The following is a 17857-nucleotide window of genomic DNA, read 5'->3' as shown; positions in this document are numbered from 1 at the left end:
AACAATCTGATATTAACTACTAACAATTGATATTAACTATGGCTTTTTAACTACACATACTCTAACTATAATATTAAATCTGCAATTAAAACCCCTTTATAAATGAGAAATTATGCAATTTAGAGACATATCTCTCTAAAGCAAATACTATCAACCATCCTAAAGTGTCAAAAAAAATCCTAAAGAAATCTTCTTACTGTGTTTTACATAGGAATTTTTTCTTTGCCCATGAGTCAAAATCCTTACATTTTCTTTAGAAGCACTAGGAAACATCTTCATTGAATTTGTGAATACCACCTTGTGGAGTAGATGAGTATTATCTTTATTTACATACCAGGAAGCTAAGGCACAAAGCTGTCCATTTTGTAAATTGCAAGGTCATTTTCTAACCAAGTAACTGATTCTACACCATCAACTTCCAAGTGCATCACTTCCAAGAGCCATTAAAGCTTACTGTGCCTTCAAGCTACCTCTGCAATGTCTATATGTGATTCTGGTTTTAGCAAAAGGGTTAATGTAACAAGCTTATCCAAGGAACGCCAGAAAAGGCCAATTACAAGAAGACATGTTTTGTAACCTTTATTTTTTAGTCTTTTATTCTCAATAGTCTTTAAGGTAATAATCAGTAAACCAACAGTTCATTATTATGTCTTCAGATAAATATTTCCTTTTGCTGATAGACTAGAGCCTACTCATCCTTGTAGATGAAAGTTAGAAAAAGAATATAGAACCCTCTAAGAAGTAATTTAATATTTCACAAGGAACTGAATTAAGAAATTAAATTCCAATCAACTAAGGATCAATCAATATAGGGCAGTTAAGAACCCCATCTTAAGTACTAAATCCTACCTTTCATTCAACTGAAGATCGTGATTAGGAATCAAATATTCTGCTACCGATAAAATAAGGGCAAACGCTTTCTTACTCAAAACTTGAGAAATTTAATGTAAAGTTTATTCAAATATTCAAGATACATTAAACATATTTTTTTTCCCAAATAGAAACTTAAGGAATAAGGATTTAAATCAGCCCCAAGAGTTCAAACTGAGATTGCTTTTGCCATTATGGGATAATGCCATCGAAATTTAGAAAAATGAAAGTTTATCATAAAAATTACATTGAAGAACATCAGAAGGACTGAGTAACCGCGAGATCAACGCCATCGATTACTGAACAGAAGACTTAGCGAATACGTGAATGCAACACCCAAAAGAGATTAAAACAGAATCTAAGGCACAGCGTTGTTTGAAAAAGGCTAGGGTTAGAATGCGTCGTACTGAATGAAGTATACCTAGTCTAACTGGGGATTAATTAATTAACCGGCTCCAGGACAGGTCGGATGTGCTTCCTTTCCATCATTATTCTAGTTCATCATCCCCAAGTGCGAGCGAAGGTGTCGGAGTACCGAAGCTAGGGGGCATGCTGTAGCAAGGGGAAACGTGAAAAAAAAAAAAAATGGGAAAGGTGCAATGGATGCTGCATAGTTGAATAATTATCCGGGTGGCACAATGGGCCAGTTCTGCCGACATCAGAGCTGAGAGAGCGGATTCCCTAACTCTGCCCCGGGCACCTCCCCATTCCCGGGCATCAAAAGAGAGGGGCTTCGCTTTGCCTTCTCTCCAAAATAAAATAAATAAGATAAAATAAAATATAAAAGGGCACTCGCTTCACCGTTATGCCTTTATAGACAGACCTTCGTTGCAAAACACACGAAAGCAAGAAGAGATGGCTTTAGGCAGACGCGTAGCGCGAGCAGGGGCCCTCCGGGGCCCCGGGGCTGCAGCCTCCCCCAGAGCCTAAGGCCCGGGGGCGGGTGGGCAGCTGAGCGCGGACCCCCGCAGCTGCCCTCCCCGAGCAGTCCCAGGCCGGTCCGGCCACGCAGACCCCAGCGCGCCAGCCTGGATCTCCCGAGGCGTCCAGCCCGGGCGGCGGGAGTCGGGGAACCGCGGGATGGGGGCGGGGGGGAGGGTCGCGGGGGAGGCGCGCCCATCCATTCTTGCAACCTTTGCAACACCCGAGCTCTCCGCGGCTGGCGCTCGGTCCCCGCCCGGGACGACGAGTTCCTTTCCTAGGCCCCCTCCCCCGAAAAAAAAATAAATGCTTGCGAGACTCGCGCTCACCGTGAAATCGTGAGGGGCTTCGCCTTACCCCTTCTGCATGCTTCGGCGGCGGCCGCCGGTCCCGCTCAGCCCCGGGACTCCACCGAGAGCCTCCGGGAGCGTCGGGTTCCGAGAGGGAACCGACTCCTGGCAGCAGCCGAAGCGCCGGAGCCCCTGGGAACGTCGCCCCGGGCGCCCGCCGGCCGCCGGACCCACGGTGTGCGGGATGTGCGGGCGAACAACACGGCGAGCAGCCGCGGCCCTCCTCCCGCCCCCTCCCGCGCGCGACGCTCCACAACCGGGCGCGGAGACCCGCGCCGGCAGCGGGGGGAACCGCGGCGCGCTCCACCTGAAGCCTGACTCTTCCTCCCAGGAGCGACTCCTGGCCACGCCGCAGGTGTTCACACTGAAGAGTCTCACCTACCCTGGCAGCCCCGGGTGCCCAGGTGCGGCCCTGGTGACAAACCCAGCCCCCGCCCACTCACCCATCCGAAGGGGTGAAGATGGCTTTCCCCCCCCCTTTCCTGGGGCTCTATGGTATTACCCAACCCTCGCGTTTTTAGGGGGGAGGGGGACGGAGAGAGCCCTGCTTGGCTAGGGATTGAGGGAAGATGATAGCCAATTGAATGAACTATCCATTCGGGGGCGGGGTCGAAAGGAAGCCTGCCCTCGTAGCCCCTCCCCTCGCTTCTAAACTACATTTCCCATCGTCCATGCCTCACTTCCTGCCGCGCTGCACGACGGGAGCCTCCCGCCGCAAGGTATTTTAGAACTCAGCCTTTACTCAAACCCGACGAGGTCCTGAAAGTTACGATAGTGGGGAATTTTCCTTGCTTCCCTAGATAAGAGTTTGAAATCCCATGTTTACTTATAGCTCTTGTAAAAAAAATCTATGTATTGTTTTAAAGCTTGATAAGTGATTTCTCGGCGAAGGGGGTAAAATTATGCCTTCTTTATTAATCTGCTAGGACCCGGGAGTCACAGCTTCTTCCGCCCGGGCCTGGTGTTTGGTGTGTCTGTAGCGGAACAGTCGCCGTCATGTCGGCTGCCATCGCAGCTTTAGCCGCTTCCTACGGCTCGGGCTCGGGGTCTGAATCGGACTCGGACAGTGAGGGCAGTCGGTGTCCGCTGCCAGCCGCCGACTCCCTCATGCACTTGACTAAGTCTCCTTCGGCCAAGCCCTCGCTGGCAGTGGCGGTGGACTCAGCTCCGGAGGTGGCAGTTAAGGTAAGGGTTTGGGGTCCTGGGGTGTGGGAGAATTGGCTTCGGTTCCAGACCCGCCGGTTGCCTTTAGTTCTTGGGTCACCCCATGGTGCGGAGTGATAAAGTTGCTAACATTTAGACCCAGCCGGTTCCCGCACTCATCACCCTTGGGAGAACTGCAGGCTCCGGACAGCCCACTCCACGGCCCGGGTCTGTCCATCAGGAAGCAAGTGGTCAAAGGGAGGGTAGAATTGAATTTGGGGACTATGACATGGGCTGCTTAGAGCCAGTGTAGTCTCCGCACGTAAATAACACCAGGTCTGGATTTCCCAAAGTAGTCTGACTTTGTTTTGGTTTGGAAGGACTAGTTTCTAATCTGGCTCTACCACTTGTATGAACTTGAGCCAAGGATACGTATAGTATCCTGTTTTCTCCCGTCTGCAGTAGAGATAATTTTTAAAACATTTATTTGTGTCGAAGGATTATTGTAAAGATGACAAGCGTGTAGCACAGAACCAGATACAGTGCAGTGGATGTTGACTATTGTGATCTCTGTGTTAATACAATGGACAAACGTGCATTGGACTTAAGAAACAGCATGCATGATCCCAATGAAGGAAGAAGATAAAGGGACATATTGGGTTATATCATTCATTTTGCAATTATTTATTGAGCACGTATTATTTGCCAGGTACTGTTTTTAGGGCTGAAACCATGGAGACCAGCAAGCCAACATTCTTTACCCCGGGATGCATATGTTCTAGCCAAGTAAGAGTGACCAAATAAAGTAGCTGCTGATTGCACTGAATATTTTGACATAAACTATAGAGGATACCAAAATAAAGTATAAGTAAAGAGTATGATTTTGGTATGTTAGTCAAGCAAGTCCTCTCTGAAGAGGACAGTTCAAAGAATGAGAAGTCAGTCCCATGAAGGAGTTCCCAAGCATAGGTGACTAAGAAACCTGGGAAGGCAGAGAGCTTGATGTGGTTAAGGAGTAAGGAAAAGGTGGTATGCCTGTAGCCTGTGGGAGCATCCACCACTTGCTGTTAGATGCCCAGATGGGTAATCAGAAAGTGTGAGGTAGAAACAGTGTTCAAAGTGCCATCATGAAATGCTTCCTGTTTAAGGACCTACTGATGAGTTTTGGGGTTGTTTTGGTTTACAGTACTGAGGGTCTCTAGCTTGCAAGGCAGTTGTTCTACCACTTCAGCCACACCCCCCGTCCCTTTGTGCACTGGTTATTTTTCCAGGTAGGGCTGCCCAGGTCAACCTAGGATTCATTCTTCCTACTTGTGCTTTTCTGTCTCTGTAGATGGCAGGCATAGACATTGTTCTTCTCCCATTGCTGGGAAAATACGCACAGAACACCTCAACCAGCTGTTGATTGAGATGAAGTTTCACAAATGTTTATTCCTGAGCTGGCTTTGAACCTTAACCTGTTTCTTTCTCTGCTTCCCAGATAGCTAGAATCACAATCTTTTGCCACAGGGCCCAGCTGAGTTTTACTCTTTATTAGGACATCAAATGTTGGGAAATTGGTCTTTTTGTTGTTGGTGGTGCTAGTCTTGGGGCTTGAACTCAGGGTTTGGGCTCTGTCCCTGAGCTCTTCTGCTCAAGGTTAGCACTCTGTCACTTTGACCCACAGATCCACGTTGGGTTTTCTGGTGGTTAACTGAAGAGTAGAGTTTCAAGGACTTTCCTACCCAGACTCCTGTTGAAATGAGATCCTTAGTTCTCAGCCCCCTAAGTAGCTAAGATTATAGGTGTGAGCCACCAGCACTCAGCTGGGAAATTGGTCTTTATAACAAAACAAAACTCTCCCAAGTTAAATCTTTCAGAAACTTTTTTTTTTTTTTTTTTTTTTTTTTTTTTTTGCCAGTCTTGGGCTTGGGCTCGGGCTCAGAGCCTGAGCGCTGTCCTTGGACTTTCTCAAGGCTAGAGCTCTACCACTTGAGCCTCAGCACCACTTCCGGCTTTTTTCTATGTATGTGGTACCGAGGAATTGAACCTGGGTCTTCGTGCAAGCTAGATAAGCACTAGCCAAACTGCCGGCCCCAGAAACTTCTTTTTATAGTCCAGCTTTTGAAGCTCTCTTTACCTCTTCACCTCCATTTTCTAACCCAATGCATTGTGGTCCTAGGCTCATGGGAAACTATTCTTCTAGATGATGTTCCAGGCCTTCCAGTTGTCAAGTTCTGCTCCCTGACTTGGATCTCCATATGATGAAGCAGCATGCTAACTTGTTCCTCTTTCTCAAAACATTCTCTGTGATTGCCAATAGTCTGTCCTCAGTCTTCTGGTCTTCTCTTTCTTCTGCCCTTTCCTTCAATAAATTTTTGTGTTTCCCAGGTCTCTGTCCTTGGACCTATTTGTACCCCACAAATTCTATATTTTCAAACTCAGTCTGTGCTGCTGAGGGTTCATAAGTAACCACTAAGATTTGAGTCAAGACTCCAGGATATGAATTCTGTTCCCAGAACTTACCACTGGTGTCTTTTTATAAGTGACCTAAGTACTCTGTGCCAATCTTGTCTTTATCTTCATAGTAATGTTCAACACTGGATCCTATCTCATAAATCATGTAAAGCAATTTTATCAGTAAGCACTGATTAAATGTCAGCTCTCTTTTTCAATCCTCAACATTTTTACTGGCCTAAGAATTAATAAACACCTCTCCCAGATGGCCCTCAGATACCTCCAATTCAGTATGCTGGAAAATTACATTTTCTTTCCCTCAAAATCCACTTTTGTTTTTCCCATTTTTATTAATCATTCTACATTCCATCCTGTAGAATCACTTTTTTCCTTTTTTCCTCAGCCACTGAAGCTAGTCATTCCGCTACCATTTCTGTTTTGTTAATTTTTCTCAATTCAGTTTCTACCTTCATAGCTTTCTAATTCTCCCAGTAACTATTGACCTTTCTTTCTCTTTCAGACTTTGCTTTTAAGTGATAGATCCTACCCATTGTAACTAGTGACATATAATAACTCATTTTGATCTGTTGCTAACACTGTCTAGTTCAAATTTTTTTCATTTATCTTTTTCTTCTCAGTTCCTTTTTGTCTCTGATTCATATCCCATTCTTTCCTCCACATGTAGTTTGAAGCATCTTTCTTAATCCCAGTTTGCCTATTAGAGAATTATTAATCCATGTTGCCTATTAGAGAATTTCTAGGTTTCTTACATACAATTTAAAGCCTGCCATTATATAACATTGAACTCTGTAAAGTCCCATAAGTCTAGTTTTCTTTTTTCTTGTCATGATTTTGCTCACAGTAGTCTTTCTGCCTTAAAATCCCATGCCTCATGCCTCTTTCCCACATCCCAAGCTCGACTATCGTTCTGTTCCCAGTGCCAGATTCCTCAGCTGTGTCTGTCTGAGCCCCTCCTTTTTATATCTCAACTGCAGGACTTGCCACATTGCTGGGATTTGTTAACTTTTTACTTTCACCTGGACTGACTCTGGGCCCCAGAGATTGTTGTGTCTATTCCTTTGCATCTTCAAATCCTGGAATACAAGATTAAGGGAAATATATTTGGAAAGAGGATGGAAAAGTAAGTGAAAAAGAATGCTTTGATAAAGTATGTACATTGAGAACTTGAAATTTAGAGCTGAACTGGCAGTGGCAGAAATGGAGTGTCTCTAGAGCTTATTTAGTTCAGGCTCTTAAAAATTAATAAGTAAGGAAATTCGGGAGGAAAGAGTACATAAGGTACCTTAGATGTAGAGCTGGGCCATCTCTATATCCCCCTAGCCCAAATGGTCCTCGTTCTCTGATGGGAGAGCAACGTATTGCCGGCTTGAGAACCAACATTTACTTATATCATGGGGTCAGGGAAAAAGCCTACATGTGGTAAATGTATTGATTGCAAAAGATTGAAGAAGGAGAAATAAAGTGTGAAAACACATCACTTTGGTACTTGACTAATAGCAAGTCTTTTGGCACAAAACACAACTTTATGCACTGTTTTTAATCAATTTTTTTCCTGAGCACTAGTGAGATTGTATTTTCATATTTGCTATTGGTGATTTTTCTGCCTCTTTTAAAAATTATTGGTTTGTCTTTTCCTTTTATCTGTAGGGCATATTTATAATATCGATGCTATCCTTTATCAATCATATATTGCAGAATTTTTTTTCTGTTTGTAAGTTGGCCTCTAACCAATTTTTCTGCCTTTTTATTAACAGAATTGTTTAATTTAGTATTATCAAATTATTCCTTTTTGGTTATGGCTCATAATGATAAAAGATTCTATTCACAAAGACATATATAACAATGTAAACACAAAATATTTAAGCAAAGTAACAATTATGAATGTATAATCACAGTAGGAGATTTTAATATAAATATATGTATCTCAAGAATTGAGAGAACAAACAGCAAATATCAATGTGATACAAAAAATTTGAGCAGCAAAATTAAACTTCATGTAAAGTTCTACACATAGCAGACACAATGTGAAATATTGTTTTCAAGGGATGAGATGTCAAATCCGGGCAGGTGTGGGGGCTCATGCCTGTAATCCTAGCTACTCAGGAGGCTGAGATCTGAGGATCAAGGTTCAAAGCCAGCCCAGGCATAAAAGAACCTGAGATTCTTATCTCCAGTTAACCTCTAGAAAATGGCAAGTGGGACTTGGCTCAAGGGTAGGGTGGTAGCCTTGAGCTGAAGAGCTCAGGGACAATGCCCAGGCCTAGGGGTAGGGTGATAGCCTTGAGCTGAAGAGCTCAGAGACATACCCTCGACTGAGTCCAAGCCTCATGACCTACCCCCAAAAAAAGAGAGAGAGAGATGAGATGAGATGTCAGATGAGAGGTGTTTCTAAGTAAAATTAAGTTCATTTTTCTTTCTTCTTAAAAAAAGATATATTCAAAAAAAGATAATCATACTACTACACAAAAAGTTTATTTTTTTCTGCTTAAAAAGATAAAAGTCAATCTTGGCACCCTCACGCCTGTAATCCTAGCTATTCAGGAGGCTGAGATCTGAGGATCATGGTTCAAAGCCAGTCTAGACACTGAAGACTCTCAGACTCTTATCTCCAATCTCTAGAAAAGGGGAAGAAGGGCTGTGGCTCAAGGGGTAGGGTGGCAGCTTTGAGCTGAAGAGCTCAGGGATAACACTCAGGCCCAGGGGTAAGGCAGCAGCCTTGAGCTAAAGAGCTCAGGGACAGCGCTCAGGCCCAGAGGTCAAGCCCTAGGACCTACCCCAAAAAAAGAGATAAAGTCAAGGCCAAGACTTTGGCGTGGTAGTAGAGTACTTGCCTAGCATGCACGAAGACCTGGGTTTGATTACTTGGTACCACATACCTAGAAAAAAAATAAAAGCCAGAAGTAGTGCTGTGGTTCAAGTGGCAGAGCTCCAGCCTTGAGAAAGCCCAAGGACAGAGCTCAGGCTCTGAGTTCTAGGTCCAAGACTGACCCAAAAAAAAGAAAGAAAGAAAGAAAGAGAGAGAGAGAGAGAGAGAGAGAGAGAGAGAGAGAGAGAGAGAGAGAGAGAAAGAAAGAAAGAAAGAAAGAAAGAGAAACACAAGCTAAGAATAAGGAGAGGACTAACCTGCTGGCATGTACCTATAATCTCAGCTCTTGGAAGACTAAGGCAGAAGTTCAAAGCCAAAGCCAGCCTAACATATGTGGGTTTTTACTTAAAAGACTAAAAATTCACGACTCTTTTGTTGTCCTACATACTTATTTGTATAAGTGATCCTTACAGCTATCTTTTTATGATTCACCTCAGTACCAAAATCATTCTGGAAGATGTCTTTTTCTAATGTGATTGCCAAACCCAGCAACCTTTAAGTCAGCCCAATCGTATTTAATTTTTCTGTGAATTACTTTTTCCTTTCTGCTTTTTAATGTAACAAATATTTATTGAACATGTACTGAATGGCCAGAATTCATTAGGCAGTTAGGATATAACATATAAGTAAAAGTTACACGGAACAAATCATGTTGCAAGTACTCTGAAAAATACTTTAGAATTGTGAGCATCAAAGTGTTTGTCCTGGGACAGGCAGAGGAAACATCAGGAATAATAAGAAGATGATATTGTCAAATAACAAAGGAAATGCCTGTGATACAAAGTAGTACAGGAAGTATTGAATTGCTTGTTCTTTCTTTAAAAGAACCTATTAGTTAAATATGATAAAAGTAGGGAAATTAGAGTCCTGAACTAGGACAGTGGTAGGTGGAATATGGAGAAGGGAGAAAGAAATAGGATTTCTGAAGAAAATATACATAGATTTAACAAGTGAAGCTGCCTGAAGATAAAGTATAGGAAGAGCAATATGTTCTGTGGCATAGTGTATGATATGGTGTCATCCACATATAATAAAGTTCAGTAGGCAGTTGAATATGAGGATATAGAGGCTAGGAGTGGGGTCAGAGTGCAAGGAACGGTTGGTGGATTAGGAATGGCAATTGGAGGTCATAGGATAAGGTAAGGGGTAAGGAAAGGATTTTGAACTACAGGGGTGGGGAACTTCAAGGAAGCCATTTTTTCTGATAACTCTATCTTTGAGAAGTAGAAAAAACTAACCAGGCTGCTGTAATATAGGAGCTGTTGAAACATTTTGAGTGGAAAGTTTTGGAACAATAACTATGATATTTTTCTTATTGGTTTTCTAATCTTTGATTATTAGCCTGCATAACTATCCAGATTATCATCCATAGTTTCTGATTCTCCAGTATCACTGTTAACTTTATAAATCCCACATGTTATGCAGAATTTGCAGTATTAGTTTGTGTCACTTTGACAGATGTATCCTACCTTCAGCAAGACATCAACATAGCTTAACTAAAGGAAACTTATTTATAATGGAATAACATGTTTGAAATATATGGATGCTTAGACAATACAATATTGAAAAAAGAAAAATGCTCTGCAGAATTACCCAAGGGAGCCATGCCTACTTTCCAAGAACTGTAATGGGCCTTGGAGAAATTTTTTAGGTTTTTAATCTGAGTAGAAAAGCTGCTGGGGAATGAAGGGGCTGCAGCAAAGTAGTAACATACTCTGACTAATATTTGAAAACATTGCATTGGCTTCTATGTGGAGTGAGGCTATAGGTGGGCAAGTGTAGAAAGATTTCAGTAAGTAATCTTTATGCAGGATGCTTATTGAAATGAGCTGATGGAAAGAGGATAGGAAAAGTTCTGAATGTATACAGAAGATAGATTTGCTGATGAATTACTATAGAGTGTGGCAGAAGAATAGTCAAGTATAAAGTACGTTATATAATGGAAAACAAAAATAAACGTATATGATGACTTAAAAAAAAAGTATGACTTAGAGATTTTTACCTGAGCAACTGCTTATACACGTAATTGCCAGTAATATAGAGGCGCCTGGAAGGACATTAAAGGAACAAGACCAAGAATAATTTGAGATGCCTCTTAGATATTTGAGAAAAGATCCCAGGTGTAAGCTTGGATATACAAGTCTATAGAGTTCAGGGAAGAGGACCAGACTAGGGATACCACTTTGAGAAATGATACCATTATTAGTGGTAGAGTTACAAAAGGGACTGCCAGTGATTTTCCAGCATATTCATTAAACTGAGGAATGAACTGAAAAACATGGAAGCATTGACATGGATTATAAGACTTTAGGTTAAAAAGATTCAATCCTTGCCACTTCCTTTTGTTTCCTCTGCAGTACCCAACCAAGAGCCATCTGTTCACACATTTAATAGACTTGCTAAATAAAAACAGAGTGCCTCTTCTGACTTTGGAACTAGAGAACCAAGACTTTTGAGTTAATTAAAACAAAACAAGAATTAGGATCTCCTAATTAACTTACTTCTAAGAGGTTTTTTTTTTTTCTTTGTTTTTTGGTCCTGCTGGAGTTTAAACTTGCATTTGCTGAGCAATAGCTCTACCATTTGAGCCACATCTCTAGCTAAAGTAAACATTTTGAAAAGAGATTTGTTATATATTTTATCCCTAGAACTAGGCATACATATACATTCAAATATTATTTTTATTTTTTACCTTTAGAATTATCAGTCATATAATTGTCATAAAATTGGTGATTTAAAAAATTGGTGTTTACTCCTTTGTGCCAAAAGCTGTGGAGAAACTAGGAATCCATGGAACATTCCTCAATATAATAAAGGCGGTGTATGACAGACTCACAGCTAGCATTATGTTTAATGGCGAAAAGCTAAAGCCATTTCCTCTAAAATCAGGAACGAGACAAGGATGCCCACTCTCTCCACTCCTCTTTAACATAGTATTAGAATCCCTAGCCAGAGAAATAAGGCAAGAAGCAAGAATAAAGGAGATCCAAATAGAGGAAGTGAAACTTTCCCTCTTTGCAGATGACATGATTCTGTATTTAAAGAACCTTACAGACTCTACTTCCAAGCTGCTTGAGCTGATTCAAAACTTTGGCAAGGTAGCAGGGTATAAAATTAACCCTCAAAAATCAACTGCCTTCCTATATGCCAACAATGAGAGGAATGAGGCAACAATCAGGAAAGCAACTCCTTTTGCAATAACCTCAAAGAAAATAGAGTACCTAGGCATTAACTAAGAATGTAAAGGACCTTTTTGATAAAAACTTTAAAACCCTGTAAAAGGAAATTAAAGCAGAACTGAGGAAATGGAAAAACCTTCCATGTTCCTGGATTAGAAGAATTAACATCGTGAAAATGGCAATCTTGCCAAGGGCTATCTACAAATTCAGTGCAATACCCATCAGTATCCCAAAGTCATTCTTTAAAGAAATAGAAGAGGCAACCCCAAATTTCATATGGAATAATAAAAGACCCGGAATAGCAAAAACACTTCTTAGCAGAAAGAACAGCACAGGAGGAATTTCAATACCAAACTTTAGACTCTATTACAAAGCTATAATATTCAAAACAGCTTGGTACTGGCACAAGAACAGGCCTGAAGACCAATGGAATAGAACTGAGGACCCAGATATTAACCCACAGACCTATGGCCACCTAATCTTTGATAAGGGAGCCAAAAAAAATAGAATGGAAGAAAAACAGTCTCTTCGAGAAATGGTGCTGGCAGAACTGGATAAGCACCTGCAAAAAACTAAACTTGGATCCTTTGTCACCCTGCCCCGGGATTAACTCCAAATGGATCAAATACCTGGAGGTAAAAGCAGATACAATGAAAACTTTACAAGAAGGAATAGGAGATACACTAGGTCTCTTTGGCACAGGTCGAAACTTTCTTAATAAAGACCCAGAAACACAAGTCAGAGAAAGTCTGGATAAGTGGGACTGCATTAAACTGCAGAGCTTCTGTATGGCAAAGGACATAGCAAATGAACTAGAAAGCCTACAGAGTGAGAGAAGATCTTCACTAGCCATACAACAGACAAAGGCCACATGTCTAAAATATATCAATAGCTCAAAAAATTGAATCATTCCAAAACTAATCTCCAAACAAACAACCATCCCATTAAAAGTTGGGCCAAAGACTTAAAGAGAGTCTTCTCTGAAGAAGTAAGAATGGCCTATAGACACATGAAGAAATGCTCGACATCTCTGGTCATAAAAGAAATGCAAATCAAAACAACTCCAAGATTCCACCTCACTCCAGTTAGAATGGCCATGATCAAGAAATAACAACAGATGCTGGCGGGGATGGCCAGGAGGGATCACTACACTGTTGGAAAGCAGTATGGTGGTTCCTGAAAAGACTAAACATAGAGCTCCCCTAAGACCCAGCAATTCCACTACTTGGCATTTACCCAATTGTCCAGAAACAAGGACATACTAAATCCACTAGCACAACAATGTTCATTGCAGTACTATTTACCATAACAAAGATATGGAACCAACCCAGATGTCCCTCAGTTGATGAGTGGATCAACAAGATGTGGTATTTATATACAATGGAATTCTATGCTGCTGTCAGAAAGAACAACATCGCCCCATTTGTAAGGAAATGGAAAGACTTAGAAAAAATCGTATTAAATGAAGTAAGCCAGACTCAAAGGAATATAGGCTCAATGGTTTCCCTCATTTGTCATAATCAGTAGAGACCTTGGGCTCTCCTATTAGAGATTTACAATAGAGCAAAACCTAGATATAAAAGGCCATATAGTATGACGCTAAATGAAAGGACCCCCAGAATATGAAAACAAAAGCCATGTAATGAGTGCTTGTTGTCCTTAATGTACTATGTTATCTCTCATCTCTTTTGCTGTCTGTTGGTTATCTCATATTGTTACAATATTTTACCTTATCTGATATATTGTATATATGCGTATTTGGTTATTTGAAATTGGATAGGGAAGGGGGGAAAACATGATGAGGGGTGGGGATGGGAGGAGGGAAATGGGGACCAAGACATGAGAAAGGGTATCATGAGAAAGGTATGTGAAGTAATGCACCTTCTATCTGGTGAATATAATGTAACCATTCTATTAATTACAATAAAAATATATAAAAAAACAAACAAAAAAACCTAGTGTTTAGAAGCTTTGATATTGCTTCTAAAATGAAATAGTTACATGTGAAAATTTTAATATTCACTTGGCTTTCTTTTAGGAAGATTTGGAGACTGGAGTTCACCTTGACCCTGCTGTGAAAGAAGTTCAATACAATCCTACCTATGAGACCATGTTTGCTCCTGAGGTAAGAAAACACATTCAAGATTCTCCCTTTTGAAGTATATAAATCATACACAAGTAGTTTAAGAGTTATTGGATTTTTTTCAAGTTTTGTCACAAAAATTTACTATTTGAACTTTTAGAACAAAAACCCTTCTGATCTTCAAAAACCTAAATAGTACTTTTTTTTGGTAAGGATAATTTAACTATAGATAGCTGGTATTATGTCCTCTGAAAAAAGGAAAAGTGCAGATACCTGATTCTTAGGTACGAACTTGACATCTTCCTCTCAACATTGATAAAAAGCAAAGTGTTGTAATTAACCATAAAGGAGGAATTCGTTTACTAGCAACGTGTAGTATGTAGTATGTTATAAAACATTTACTTACAAATGTCTCTGAAATGTCATACTAACACCTCTGGAAAGTAGTCACAATGTTTGATGTAGATAACTGCATTAAGTTTAGGAGTTTTTGTTTGCTACCTACCTACTTCCCCCTAGTCCTGGTAATAACACTAATAGAGCATGAAAAAAAATGAAGACAAAAATGGCAGAAACAATTTCCATTGTCCTTTTATGAAAATCTTCCATTATTACATACTTAGGAAAATTGGTATTAAAAATTACATTCCTGAACATTAAAATGAAAAAGGATGTTTGGTTGACAAATAGAGAAGCCAAAAAATAGTCTTTATGAAACAGAGAAACTAGGTATCAGTAGGGGGGCCTTTAGGATGCACCTTAAAGGTTCAGGTTAGATGCTATTATCTTCTTTGTATTTTTCACTTTACAACGACATATAGACCTTGTCTTTTGTTTGTTATCTCAGGGTTCAAGAGTGATTTCATATGTTTTGCCTAGATTTCCATGCTACTTAAAAAGTGGCCAGTAAATTGTGAAGCACAGTCAATAATGGTAGTTCTTATGTTTAGATAATGCTGTGGCTGCTTTATAATGTCAGTGAGCACAATCTTGTTCTCATGCTCTTGAGCCTCTAGTGCATCTTAGCTTTTATTTTATTATTTAAGGCCTTGTAGACTGGTGAATGATACAGGCTTTCTCATTCCCTTGGCACCATTTCAGCTGGCTCACTGAAGAGAGGTTGTATAAAACATATATGCTTCATGATTTTTAAATGAACAGTCCTTGAGTAAAACAGAGCTCCTGAATTAAAAAAACAAAGTTTGAAAGTAATGTGGTAAATGACATTTTGATATCAACACATTTTCTATGATGTCTGTTTTTCTTCTATTTGTTAGTCTTGTGTAGAACTGAATACTGCTTTATAATTAGAGTTTTCAGAACTTTCAAGGAGAGTTTTAAAGATCAGCTATTTTTTTTGTGTGGTAATGTCAAAGAAATAGGCCTATCATTCTCTCTGGGATTAGCCATCATTACATTTTCTTAGATTTTTGTTTGTGTTTTATTTTTTTCTTCTTTTAGGGTTTTGTTTTGTTTTGTTTTTGTTTTTGTTTTTTTGCCAGTCCTGGGCTTGAGTTCAGGGCCTGAGCACTGTTCTTGGACCTTCTCAAGGCTAGAGCTCTACCACTTGAGCCACAGCACCACTTCTGACTTTTTTCTATGTATATGGTACCGAGGAATCGAACCCGGGTGTTTGTGCATGCTAGGCAAGCACTCTACCACTAGGCCAAACTCGTGGCCCTCTTTTAGGATTTTTGAGACAGGTCTTACTTGGTGGATTAAACTGGCCTCAGATTTACTCTGTGGCTGAGGCTAGCCTTGAACTCAGGATCCCCCTGCCTCTGTCTCCCCAGTTCTGGGGTTAGAGACATGCACCCATATACCTAACCAATTTTCTGTTCTTTTTTTCTCAGTTATGTATGTACTTTATATTAGTGACATTTCATAACTTGTTAACAATTTAAGAAAAGAGGGATGGAACTTGCAAGAAAATTGTAATTTTTCCTGGTTACCAAATTAACCAGTCATCTGTGATTAAAAAAACAAAAACCAAATTAGGAATTTTGGCTTTTATGAATCGCTTGCCAAAGTCTGAAAAAGTGTCACTAGAAACTTTACTACATTAAATTCAAATACCATTAATTGAGGTTCCACAGTTAGAAACAAAGTATAATCCTTATTAAACTAGTATTTGCCAGAGAGGACCTGCTAACTGTTTGTTGTTATTTAACAATAGGAAATCAGAGACAAATTCCTATAAGCCTTTGTATACTATTCTCAGATACAAGGAAGCATTGCACCTTAAAGATTTTTAAAAAATAAAAAGCTGCATGAAGGAAGTAGTATTTGAATTGGCAATACGGGTTAAAAACATGAGATTTGAAGTGGAGTACATCTAGGTTCTGAGTGATTTTATATGTTTTCAGTTTTCTCTAGGTAAAACAAGCATACTTTCAGAGGTTATGAGCATAAATAAGGTGTTCTATGATGTGGCCAAATGTCAGCATTTAAGAGTGATAGTTGGCATTGCTATTTATATTAATGTTATAGTGTTGATGACTGGATTGGAAAGATGAGGAAAGATTATAGGCAAAGAGAGCAGCAGAAACCAAATCATAAAAGGCTTAGTAATAACCAGTAAAAGTACATGTAGGAAATAAAACTAGAGTGGTCTGGATCTGGTGTGGATATGTAGTTACTTTGACTTGATTTTATTAAAATTCAAACAGCATTAAGAATTTTTAGAGTACACTTCAATAGGATTTAAAATATAGAAATATGTCATGTATCAATTATGTACATGTATCAATTTAGATTCTGCTGCAATTTTAAAGTTTTAATAGATTCAGTCTCCAAAATTAAGTAGGCCAAAGTTTTTCCTTCATCTTTTTATGTAATGCCTGCATTTTTCATCAACAATATTCCATTAACGTATATGCTTTGTGTTGTTTGAAGACAGTACCTGGTGCCTGTAAGTATCCTATGTAAATGGAAGAGGATGCTGATGACAACAGAAGATCCCTGATCTTATGTGTACACACCCTGAAAGGTGTCTAAAATTCCATGTAGTTTTTAGGTATTATATCTCCACGAGATTTTTTAATGTAAATAACTGGATTGAATCATGTAAAAAGTTATTAAATGTTCTGCGAAGTATCATTAGCACAGAAGTCATTAATTTTGATATGAATGGTTATTATAGATTTTTACTCAGAAAACAGAAACTACAAATTAAAAGACAAAAGAAAACCCCACAAGACCCAAGAATGGTACTCTGTAGAATATTGTTCCGGGTTTAAGGAGCCAAGAGAAAGAGTTTGGTTTTGATTAATAGCTGATAGATTCTTGTTTGTTTTGTTAGTTCTAAGGTTTGAACTCAGGGCTTCATGCTTGCTAGGGAGGCATTCTACCTCCTGAGACACACCTCTGTCCGCTGATTTCTGAGGGTCTGACAAGGGGAGATCACATCATCAAAACTGAATTCTTCAGGAGACTTGTGGGATTAGGGTTTGCATAATAAAGAGTTGCATCACCACTGTGTGCCAGGCACCTTACTGAGTGATTAACACACCTTTGCTCATTTTGTCCTCCTTATGTTTCTATGAAGTTAATAGTCTATCCCTATTTCATAGCAAGGAAACCAGGTCCCTAATTATAATGCCAGCAAGTGGCATTTTTTTGAAGATTCAAGTCCAGATCTCTCTATAACTAGAAGATCAGTTTAAAGGCATGGTGGAGTTTGCTGGGTACATTCCTACATCTTTGACTTTTGCTAGTTCTGGAAATTAATGAAACATTTATTTTATAAAATATTGTTTCTTCCAACCAAGGAGTTTTCCTTGGTCTTTCTACCTAGGTAAGTTTTCTTAAATTGTGGGTAAAATGAAATGCATAATAGTCATTGTTCCCATCTGGTGATTATTTGCATTTCACTCAGTTCTTTTTTTAATATCATAGAGGAGAAATGTATTTGTTAGCTTATTTAAACTTATAGATCTCAGAAAATTTCAGACACCTTTAAATAATTGTACTTTCAGGGAAAAAAAAT

The 17857-nt window shown here is 39.8% G+C and overlaps 2 protein-coding genes across 4 annotated transcripts in view; one reads left to right on the top strand and one right to left on the bottom strand.

Annotated features, from left to right (window-relative positions):
* Wasf1 (WASP family member 1) overlaps nucleotides 1-2544 on the bottom strand; it is a 50274-nt gene extending 47730 nt beyond the window's left edge. Inside the window, exon 1 of one of the 2 annotated variants that reach the window (XM_090338295.1) lies at nucleotides 2121-2544. The gene's annotated coding sequence lies outside the window, so the exon portion shown is untranslated. The remainder of the gene's footprint in view (nucleotides 1-2120) is intronic. The other variant, XM_090338294.1, reaches the window with a different exon arrangement.
* A 370-nt stretch (nucleotides 2545-2914) lies between these two features.
* Nucleotides 2915-17857, top strand: part of Cdc40 (cell division cycle 40) — a 45416-nt gene continuing 30473 nt past the window's right edge. The window contains exons 1-2 of one of the 2 annotated variants that reach the window (XM_090338292.1): nucleotides 2915-3326; nucleotides 13825-13911. In XM_090338292.1, the coding sequence (XP_090194418.1) occupies nucleotides 3138-3326; nucleotides 13825-13911 (276 nt within the window). In that variant the 5' untranslated portion in view covers nucleotides 2915-3137. Of the gene's footprint in view, nucleotides 3327-6804; nucleotides 6862-13824; nucleotides 13912-17857 lie in introns of those variants that run through there. The other variant, XM_090338293.1, reaches the window with a different exon arrangement.

Source organism: Megascapheus bottae, chromosome 8, assembly GCF_031878675.1.
Source record: "Megascapheus bottae isolate mThoBot1 chromosome 8, mThoBot2.hap1, whole genome shotgun sequence".
Taxonomy (NCBI): domain Eukaryota; kingdom Metazoa; phylum Chordata; class Mammalia; order Rodentia; family Geomyidae; genus Megascapheus; species Megascapheus bottae.
This window is presented reverse-complemented; position numbering and strand designations above follow the sequence as displayed.